This window comes from Sapajus apella, unplaced genomic scaffold, assembly GCF_009761245.1.
Source record: "Sapajus apella isolate SASKATOON/1434 unplaced genomic scaffold, GSC_monkey_1.0 scaffold76, whole genome shotgun sequence".
NCBI lineage: Eukaryota > Metazoa > Chordata > Mammalia > Primates > Cebidae > Sapajus > Sapajus apella.
The window spans coordinates 7,863,950-7,875,024 of record NW_022437016.1 but is presented as its reverse complement, the minus strand read 5'-3'; the positions used below and the strand labels follow the sequence as shown (position 1 = coordinate 7,875,024).

General features: G+C 39.9%; 1 protein-coding gene across 1 annotated transcript; it reads left to right on the top strand.

The window, feature by feature from the left end:
• The first annotated feature begins 914 nt into the window (after positions 1 to 914).
• Positions 915 to 3,011, top strand: LOC116532484 (olfactory receptor 1N2-like). The gene has a single exon (XM_032251644.1). It carries the CDS (start codon positions 1,401 to 1,403, stop codon positions 2,319 to 2,321), a length of 921 nt encoding a protein of 306 aa, XP_032107535.1. The 5' UTR covers positions 915 to 1,400; the 3' UTR covers positions 2,322 to 3,011.
• Positions 3,012 to 11,075: the final 8,064 nt, after the last annotated feature.

Sequence of the window (11,075 nt, the reverse complement as noted above, 5' to 3'; positions counted from 1 at the left end):
AAAAAAAAAAAAAAAAATGGGGCTGATCAATGAGAACAGATGGACACAAGGAGGAGAACAACACACACTGGGGCTGTCGTGGGGCTGAGGGGAGGGAGAGCCTCAGGATAATTACACTAATGCATGCAGAGCTTAATACCTAGGTGATGGGTTGACAGGTGCAGCAAAACACCATGGCACACATTTACCTGTGTAAAAAGACTGCATGTCCTGCACATGTATCCCAGAACTTAAAAAAAAAAAAAACAACCTTCCTGTATACCACCTGCCATTCTGATTTTCTTCTACCAGAGTATCCAGCTTTCCCAGGAGATAACCCAGAGCAAACACCACACCTTAGTGTGTAGAAATACACACATATCCCTGTGGACAAGCTTATCCAATGCAAACCACTAATACACTCTGAGCTCCATCCTCACGACCTCCTTGGTGAGTGCTGAGCCTAGGAAGCCAATTTGTGAATCTAGAGCAATTAATTCACATTTGTCTATGAAAAGCAACAAGGGAAATGATACTCCAGAGGCCCAGAACCTAGAAATAGTCCTGTGACAATGTGCACAAAGAACATCTAAGATCCATCAGTGAAATCCGGTGGTTGCCTTATAGCTGGCCCAGTGCAGGCTGCAGCCCCAGATCTTCTCACCCTTCTCATTTGTTACAGGATAAGGAGAACCCTGAGCAAAAGAACTGCAGAAACAGAGTGGTTTCCTATGGTAGTGAAAGCTGTTTAGGTTAGAGAAAATACGGTGACTACTATAAGAAAGGGGCAGGGTTATGCTTTCCCTTTAAGATCCCAGTCAGCTTTCATTCTATCCTGAGATGAGCAGTGGAAGATGTGCTCTTACAGAGTGAGTTACTTATGTCTGCCTCTGCCGAGGAAGAGGTTTATGTAAGTGGCTGTGTTTCAAGGTGCTTAAGAGTATGGGGACTTGGCTTCAGGGTCTCAGGGAGTATTTAATGCCTTCTTGGTAATATTTCACAAGTAACTTATTTTACTAAGCTTTGAAAGTTATTTGTGAAATGTGTGTTATAAGATTTACAAGTAATCAAGTTGATGCTTCATTGTATAGTCTTTATGTTACAAAATGGCAATTCTTATTTCCTTTGTGTTATGTGAACTGAGAACCTGGAAGCCAGGGAATGTGGATGTTAATGAATAGATAGCAAGGATGGAAGTGACCTGAAACTCACCTGTCCAGCAGTACTCATCATCTTGCTTTTGTGTTTGAATCCCTCTGTCTCCTCACTCTCCCTTCCTAGGAGGATTGAGTTGAAGGGAACAATGGTCAGAACTTGGAAGGAAGGTCCGGGTTGAGAAGTTTCTCTGTTAGAGAAGGCTATAAGTACCACAATTTTTACAGTTTTTTACATGTTTCTCTTCTTTCAGAAAGAATGGTGGAATGGAGAAACGTAACCAGTCCAGTGTCTCTGAATTCCTCCTCTTGGGTCTTTCTGAGAAACCAGAGGAGCAACCTCTCCTATTTGGCATCTTCCTGGGGATGTACCTGGTCACTGTGTTAGGGAACCTTATCATCATCTTGGCCATCAACTTTGACTCACACCTCCACACCCCCATGTACTTTTTCCTGGCCAATCTCTCTTTTGCTGATGCTTGCTATTCTTCCACCACAGTCCCTAAGATGTTGGTGAACATCCAGACACAGAGTCAGACCATACCATATGGAGGCTGTTTAGCTCAGATGCATTTTTTCATGATGTTTGGGGCACTGGATGACTTCCTCTTGGGGGTGTTGGCCTATGACCGCTATGTGGCCATCTGCAAGCCTCTTCACTACGCCACACTCATGAATCCTTTTATGTGCATGCTCCTTCTCACAGTATGCTGGATTCTCACCAACCTTGCTGCCCTCTTACACACCCTGCTCATGGCAAAGCTTTCTTTCTGTGTAGGCAACACCATTCATCACTTCTTCTGTGACGTGGTCCCTCTGCTACAGCTCTCCTGCTCAGACACAAGCACCAACCAGGCAGCCCTGTTCACTGTGGGCTCCATCATACTCACTGGTCCTCTCTCCCTGATCATTTTGTCATATATAAACATCATCTCCAGCATCCTCAGGGTCCCATCTGCCTCTGGCAGGCAAAAGGCCTTCTCCACGTGTGGATCCCATCTCACTGTTGTCTTCTTGTTCTATGGTGCAGCAATTGGTGTCTATCTGTGGCCCCCTTCCTCACAATCAGAGGGTAAAGACAGGGTTGCAGCTATATTTTACACAGTGGTGACCCCCATGCTGAACCCCTTCATTTACAGCTTCAGAAACAAGGATATGAAGACAGCACTGAGAAAGCTTTTGGCTTGAATGCACTTTTCTCCCAGAGACTCTAACCTTATGTCCATATTTGGAAATTATTCCACAGAAGGCCCACATGCTCAGGAAACAATATCCCTCTCTCCCACCCCCATGCTTAGCTATTAGGGAATAATTCCTCCCAAAACAGCCCCTTATCCTCAAATTGGAATCTGCATCTGCTTAATGTAACTCTGTAATAACTTCATGGAGGACTTGTATTGCATATAATTTTTGCACTTATTTCTCTGCTGTCTTTAGGGAGATCTCAACCTTTCTAGGGCAAGATCAGTAAAAAATTATTTGTAGATGTTCTGATAAACGTGAATGATTTTTAAAGATACCATTTAGTGAGCATTTACTTATCGTTACCCTTTGCCAGTCACTGTGTCAGGCGTGGGAGATACTGAGATAAGGAAGCCTCTGTTCTTTAGGAGCTCTCTTTCTATTGCAGCGTGTAGTTGTGCACATACACAAGTAACCATAAAATAGATGTGGCAGTGATGGTTTTACCATATAAATTAATATTCATTTCATTCCATGTATTTAGCTGGTTATGTGTATTATCTAATTTGGTCCCCCCTCCCTGGCAAACCTTTTGAGTTGGGAACTATGGTTATCACATTTTTGAGATGAAAACACTCTGACTAGTAAATCCTTGCTACTCTATCCTTCTTTTCAATGCTGGTGTTTGTACCAAAAGATAAATTCATATTCAACAAATACTGTATTTGTATGTATATAACCATCATGTGCCAGGTATTGTGTAATGCGCTATTGCTAATAGTAAAAATAGTAAAATATTGTTCCTGTCTTAATATAATGGAGACAGACACATAATCAGTTTGAGGTTCTCAAGTCAGACTGTGATAGTTGCCATAATGAGGGCTAGAGCACAAAGGGAAGAAAAATAATTCTTCCTAGAGTTGGTTAGTTACAGTTTTTAACCCACGAAGTGATATTTTATTGGATCTGAAAGTGTGAATTTTTGAAAGGATAAAGAAAGAGGAAGAACAAGGATCATATAGGGATAGGCTGTTTGCAATAGAGGCCATGCTGGTCCATGGAGCCAGCCCAGGCCAACATTGGAAATGATCTCTCGGTAGTTCCCATACTGAAAATGCGTCTTGCCCAATTTTTCCAGTCTCCATGAAGTCTCTTGTTTAAATCTTTTTTCCTATATTTCTTCTTCTAGGTGTCAGTGTGTCTTAGTTATGGCTACAGATTATCACGACCTGGGTCTTTTGAAGAATACTGATAACTCAAATTTTACTCTACACCTCTTTGAACATGAAGCCCTAGTATCTTTATTTCTTAAAAAAAAAAAAATAAATAACTATAGGACATTCTCGTGTGCAGTTAGGGTTTAGAAACACTATTTTTTTTAAATTGTACTTTAAGTTTGGGGGTACATGTGCAGAACTTGCAGGATTGTTGCATAGGTACACACATGTTGTAGTGGTTTGCTGTCTCCTTCCCCCCGTCATCTACATCAGGCATTTCTCCCAGTGATATCCTTCCCCAACCTCTCTACCACCACTGTCCCGCCCCTAGTCCTCCACCCCTCAACAGACCCCAGTGCATGATGTTCCCCTCCCTGCGCCCATGTGTTCTCATTGTTCAATACCTGCCTATGAGTGATAACATACGGTGTTTGGTTTTCTTTTCTTGTCAGTTTGCTGAGAATGATGGTTTCCAGATTGATCCATGTCCCTGCAAAGGACATGAACTCATCCCATCCCTTTTTTATGGCTGTATAGTATTCCATGGTATATATGTGCCACATTTTCTTTATCCAGTCTTTCACTGATGGGCATTTGGGTTGGTTCCAGGTCTTTGCTATTGTAAACAGTGCCGCAATGAACATACATGTGCATGTGTCTTTATAATAGAATGATTTATAATCCTTTGGGTATATACCCAGTAATGGGATTGCTAGATCAAATGGAATTTCGAATTCTAGATCTTGAAGAATCGCCACACTGTCTTCCACAATGGTTGAACTAATTTACACTCCCACCAACAGTGTAAAAGTGTTCCTATTTCTCCACATTCTCTCCAGCATCTGTTTTCTCCAGATTTTTTAAAGATTCCCATTCTAACTGGTGTGAGATGGTATCTAAATGTGGTTTTGATTTGCATTTCTCTAATGACCAGTGATGATGAGCTTTTTTTCATATGTTTGTTGGCCTTATAAATGTCTTCTTTTGAAAAGTGTCTGTTCATATCCTTTGCCCACTCTTGTATGGGTTTATTTGTTTTCTTCTTGTAAATCTGCTTTAGATCTTTGTAGGTTCTGGATATTAGCCCTTTGTCAGATGGGTAGCTTTCCAATTCTGTTGGCTGCTGGTTCACTCTATTGATTGTTTCTTTTGCTGTGCAGAAACTCTGAAGTTTAATTAGATCCCATTTGTCTATTTTGGCTTTTGCTGCCAATGCTTTTGGTGTTTTAGTCATGAAGTCCTTGCCTATGCCTATGTCTTGAATGGTATTGCCTAAGTTTTCTTCTAGGGTTTTTATGGTGTTAGGTCTTATGTTTAAGTCTTTAATCCATCTGGAGATAATTTTAGTGTAAGGTGTCTGGAAGGGGTCCAGTTTCTGCTTTGTGCATATGGCTAGCCAGTTTTCCCAACACCACTTATTAAATAGGGAATCCTTTCCCCGTTGCTTGTTTTTCTCAGGTTTGTCAAAGATTAGATGGTTGTAGATGTGTGGCATTGCTTCTGAGGCCTCTGTTCTGTTCCATTGGTCTATATCTCTGTTTTGGTACCAGTACCATGCTGTTTTGATTACTGTAGCCTTGTAGTATAGTTTGAAGTCAGGTAGCGTGATGCCTCCAGCTTTGTTCTTTTTGCTTAGAGTTGTCTTGGCTATGTGGGCTGTCTTTTGGTTCCATATAAAATTTAAAGTGTTTTTTTCCAGTTCTGTGAAGAAGGTCATTGATAGCTTGATGGGGATAGCATTGAATCTATAAATTATTTTGGGCAATATGGCCATTTTCATGATACTGATCCTTCCTAATCATGAGCATGGAATGTTTTTCCATCTGTTTGTGTCCTCCCTTATTTCATTGAGCAGTGATTTGTAGTTCTCCTCGAAGAGGTCCTTTACATCCTTTGTTAGTTGTGTTCCTAGGTATTTTATTCTCTTTGCAGCAATTGTCAATGGGGGTCCGCTCATGATTTGGCTCTCTGTTTGTCTGTTATTGGTGTATAAGAATGCTTGTGATTTCTGCACATTGATTTTGTGTCCTGAGACTTTGCTGAAGTTGCTAATCAGCTTAAGGAGATTTTGGGCTGAGACGATGGGGTCTTCTAAATATGCAATCATGTCATCTGCAAATAGAGACAATTTGACTTCCTGTTTTCCTAATTGAATACCCTTTATTTTTTTCTTGCCTGATTGCTCTGGCTAGAACTTCCAATACTATATTGAATAGGAGTGGTGATAGAGGACATCCTTGTCTAGTGCCAGTTTTCAAAGGGAATGCTTCCAGTTTTTGCCCATTCAGTATGATATTGGCTGTGAGTTTAGAAACACTATTTTAGTGTTTTCTTACCACCAGCAATGGATGTATAAGGCAATAAAACACATAATTACAGAGTTTGTTATTTAGGCCATGACACTGTAGTCTTTTAGGTGTAAAGCAAGTAGACAGCACCAAGAAGTGTCTGAATACTTAACCTCCTAAGTTTAACTCTCCTACACCCAACTCTAAGTCTTACCATCTGCTGTAATCATTCATCTCTTCAGCAGTCTTACTTGAAGTCCTTCTCCAGACTTTCTGTTTTTCTCTTCTTGATTAATGTCTATTTCACTTTTATATGTTTCTTTTTCCATTGAAATATTTGTATTATATAAATATTGAAATATTTGTATTATATAAATAATCACTAGAGGCATCTTCTTCAGCCTCTAGTGATTCTGAAAAAATAAAATATAAGGCATCTTGTTGCCAGGGCAGCTGAGACTGCTTCTTGAATATTTCTGTTTCACTGTGATCATGTCATCCTTTTGGACTAACCCTGAATGTGTACCTGACTTACCCACTCTTGCAATGGCAAATAATGCAAGATTTCTGCTGTTGCTTTCTTCTGGTTTCATTCATTTTTCCACAAATTTGGTGGCCTCCTGCATATAATCTCCTGAATTCACCAACTTAATTCATTTCATTTCTGTAGATCACCTTGATATTTTTTTACCCATTTCAAAAAATTCCCCACACCAAATTGGAACCACATTTGCACCATCATAGCATTGCTGTGTTGGCAAAACTTAATGAAACTCTGTGAGCCAGAGATTCTTTCTTTGGGCGATTGTAAGAATTAAATGAGATAATACTTATGAGGAATTTAGGAGGAGGTTCAGTGCATTGTAAGTATTCAGTAAAGGTTCTTCTCTCTCAGCCCTAGAAAGACCATGGTACATTAGCCATTTCAATAGATCCCTATAAGGGATCTGGCCTTGATGATACATTTTGGTATTTGATACTTTCTTTTGCATTGCTTCTGATGGTTAAGTGTTACTACCTGGGTCTCTGATATTCCAGAAGGATTTTATTCCCATTGGCATTAGGGAGCTGTTGACTCAAGATCCATGTTGGGATTTTCTATCCACTCTGTCCCAGAAAGGAGAGCCCCAGTCAACTTTTCAGTGATTCGGTTGTCCTTCTCACCTGTGGATTATTTATTGCTTTGGTGAAGAGAATGTCTTTTGGCCCTTCTTGGGGAACATATTTAGCTGGTGGATTCTCTGGCCTCATATAATAGATTCATTCTAGCATGGCTGCAGCCCTGGGATTTCTAACCTCTTCCTGAATACCTTTCCAAGAAGTTCTAGCATTTGCATTTCATTTACTCTATAGTAATGCATTTCATTTCCATCATTTCCAAGCCTCAATCAGTGATCCCAAAAAAGTATGAGAGCTTGTTTTGGGTGTTCCTGTCTCCTGTTACATGAGAGTGCTCCCATATCAAACAGCTTTACCCTACTCAGCCTTATGTTCCACAACTTCCTTGTTCAGCACCCTAAGGATTCACTTTCATTTTTATTCCTCCAGTTATTATTGGCATGTATTAGCTATATTCTTCTCTGCTTTTAATGAATAAGGTAAACATTCCCATAGCAGAGACTTATTTCTTGTTGGGACTATGCTAAAATAGGTTCCAAGTTACTATCCAAACAACATGAGGGAGAAAGGCATTTTGAAGAAGACAAATATTTCTTGTTTGTCTTCCATCTCAGATCAGGGCTTTTTCAATTATCAATTGCTGCATACCAAATGACTCCCAAACTTAGTGTTTAGAAAAGCAACAATGATTTACTTAGTTTTGGTTTCTGCTGGATAGCAGTTTGAACTCAGCTCAGCTGGGAAGTTCTTTTAGCAGAAAAGAAGGCTAGTTGATGACATGTCTGCAGTTAGCAATTCATCAACTGGGTGGCTGTACTTCTAGAGATCAACTACTTGTTGACTGAAGCAATGAAAGGAAGGAAGGGACACATGTCTTTCATCGTACAACAGGCTGGACTGGGCTTATTCACGTGTTGGCAGAGTTCTAAAAGCAGCAAGAAAACATGCACTTTTCATACCCTTGCTTGTGTCAAATTTGCTGTTGCCTTATTGGCCAAAGACAGGCTTAAAGCCAATCCATATTCAACGGGTGCAGATTTCACTTCTTGATAGAAAGAGATAAAAGTCACATTGCAGGGATGTAGAATCAGGAAGAGAACAAAGTTGTCACCGATGTAAAAATCTACCACAAAGCCATCTCATGATAATCAGGTGGTGGGTCTGTACTCTTCTTATGAGGGGGAAGTAGACTGTTTCCATCCACCTGCAGGATTTAGAGGATTATGGAGATTCACAATACTATATCCAAATGTCCAAATGACAGGTCTCACATTTCCACTCTTTTCCTATCCAAGCCCTGAATTCAGAATAGGAAACTTTCCAGGGCTATGCTCCAAAAACTCTTAAGATCAAACTCTGGGCCTGATTTTCAGTATATACTCCACTTTGGCTGTTTCTTTAAATGCTTATGGGAGCCATTTGCACAGCATGATTTTGGTGGAGAGCTGGCTGAGCTAAGTCTGTCAGCTTCTTCAATGTGTCTAGGAAGGGAAACAAAAGTAAATCAAATTTACAACCTTTATAATTACTCTGGCCCTTTGTTATTTTATATGCTAGAGCTATGACATACTTCAGTGCTTCCTCTTCTACCTCTACTTATTTCCAATCTACTACTAAGGAGAGTCTTAGTAATTGTGATAGTACACACAACTGAGGTTAATATTGCCCCACTCATCACCAGCAATGTGGTCTTTGCTGCCATGTGTACAGCAGGGAGTCCAATTTTAGAACCTTATACTGAAGATCTGTTTCTCTGAGGCCCAATTTGGTTATCTAGTGCCTTACTTTGAATTTCTTTAAAGCAGATGTTGAGATAAGGAATTGGATACAGGTAGTGTCTTTCAGAGATGATTCCAGGAAACATAAATTAGAGTATAGAAAATGAGACCAGGAAAGGAGAAAGTCTATAAAAGATGCATACATGTGACTTATGTTGTGAGCAACTGAAGACAATCTTTCTAAAGATACTCTGAGAAACTATACTGAATATGAAACTAAGAGTAGCTCCACCAGAGGTCAGGATGTGGCGATATTTGTACTGCAACTTACACCAGCTATCAGTTTTGTTTTTGCAGCTTTCGCACTAATTTTCCTCCAGCTGTTTTGTATTAACTTTTAAGTTCATGGGTACATGTGCAGGTTTGTTATGTAGGTAAACTTGTGTCATGGGGGTTTGTGGTACAGATTATTTCATCACCCAGGTATTAAGACTAAGTACCCATTAGTTATTTTTCCTAATCCTCTCCCTCCTCCCAACCTCCACCCTCTGGTAGGCTCCATTGTGTATTGTTCCCTCTATGTGTCCATGTGTTCTCATAATTTAGCTCCCACTTCTAAGTGAGAACATGGGGTATTTGGTTTTCTGTTCCTGCATTCGTTTGTTAAGGATAATGGCCTTCAGTTCCATCCATGTTCCTTAAAAGAATATGATTGCATTCTTTCTGATGGCTGCATAGTATTCCATGGTGTATGTGTGCTACATTTTCTTGATATAGTCAATCATTGGTGGGCATTTAAGTTGATTCCATGTCTTTGCTTTTGTGAATAGCGCTGCAATGAACATATACATCTGTGTGTCTTTACAAAGGAACGATTTATATTCCTTTGGGTATATACCCAGTAATGGGATTGTTGAGTCAAATGGTATTTCTGTCTTTAGGTCTTTGAGTAATCTCCACACTGTCTTTCACAATGGTTGAATCAATTTACACTCCCACCAACAGTGTATGAGCGTTCCTGTTTCTCACCAGCATCTATTATTTTTTTACTCTTAAATAATAGCCATTGTGACTGGTGTGAGGTGGTATCTCATTGTGGTTTTGATTTGCATTTCTTTGATGATTAGTGACGTTGAGTATTTTTTCATATGCTTGTTGCCTGCGTGTATGTCGTCTTTTGAAAAGTGTCTGTATGTGTCCTTTGCCCACTTATTTTTATTTTTATTTTTTAATTTTACTTTAAGTTCTGGGGTACATGTGCAGATCTTGCAGGATTGTTACATAGGTATACATATGCCATAGTGATTTGCTGCCCCCATCCCCCCATCACCTACATTAGGTATTTCTCCTACTGTTATCCCTCCCCAATTTCCCCACCCCCTGCTATCCCTCCGCTAGTCCCCCAACCTCCAACAGACCCCAGTGTGTAATGTTCCCCTCCCTGTGTCTATGTGTTCTCATTGTTCAACACCCACTTATGAGAGAATATGCGGTATTTGGTTTTCTGTTCTTGTATCAGTTTGCTGAGAATGATGGTTTCCAGACTCATCCATGTCCCTGCAAAGGACATGAACTCGTCCCTTTTTAATGGCTGCATAGTATTCCATGGTGTATATGTGCCACATTTTCCCTGTCCAGTCTATCATCGACGGGCATTTGGGTTGGTTCCAAGTCTTTGCTATTGTAAACAGTGCCACAATGAACATACGTGTGCACGTCTTTATAACAGAATGATTTATAATCCTTTGGGTATATACCCAGTAATGGGATTGCTGTATCAAATGGAATTTCGAATTCTAGATCCTTGAGGAATCGCCACACTGTCTTCCACAATGGTCAAACTAATTTATACTCCCACCAACAGTGTAAAAGAATTCCTATTTCTCCACATCCTCTCCAGCATCTGTTGTCTCCAGATTTTTTCACGATTGCCATTCTAACTGGCATGAGATGGTATCTCAACGTGGTTTTGATTTGCATTTACCTAATGACCAGTGATGACGAGCATTTTTTCATATGTTTGTTGGCCACATAAATGTCTTCGTTTGAAAAGTGTCTGTTCATATCCTTTGCCCACTTTTTGATGGAGCTATTTGTTTTTTCTTATATATTTGTTTTAGTTCTTTGTAGATTCTAGATATCAGCCCTTTGTCAGATGGGTAGCCTGCAAAATTTTTTTCCCATTCTGTTGGTTGCTGGTTCACACTAATGATAGTTTCTTTTGCTGTGCAGAAGCTCTTAAGTTTAATTAGATCCCATTTGTCTATTTTGGCTTTTGTTGCCATTGCTGTTGGTGTTTCAGTCATGAAGTCCTTGCCTATGCCTTTGTTGTGAATGGTATTGCCTAGGTTTTCTTCAAGGGTTTTTACGGTGTTAGGTCTTATGTTTAAGTCTTTAATCCATCTGGAGTTAATTTTA

Excerpts from the sequence above, each read along its gene's own strand:
- LOC116532484 (XM_032251644.1), top strand. The coding sequence starts at position 1,401 with ATGGAGAAACGTAACCAGTCCAGTGTCTCTGAATTCCTCCTCTTGGGT.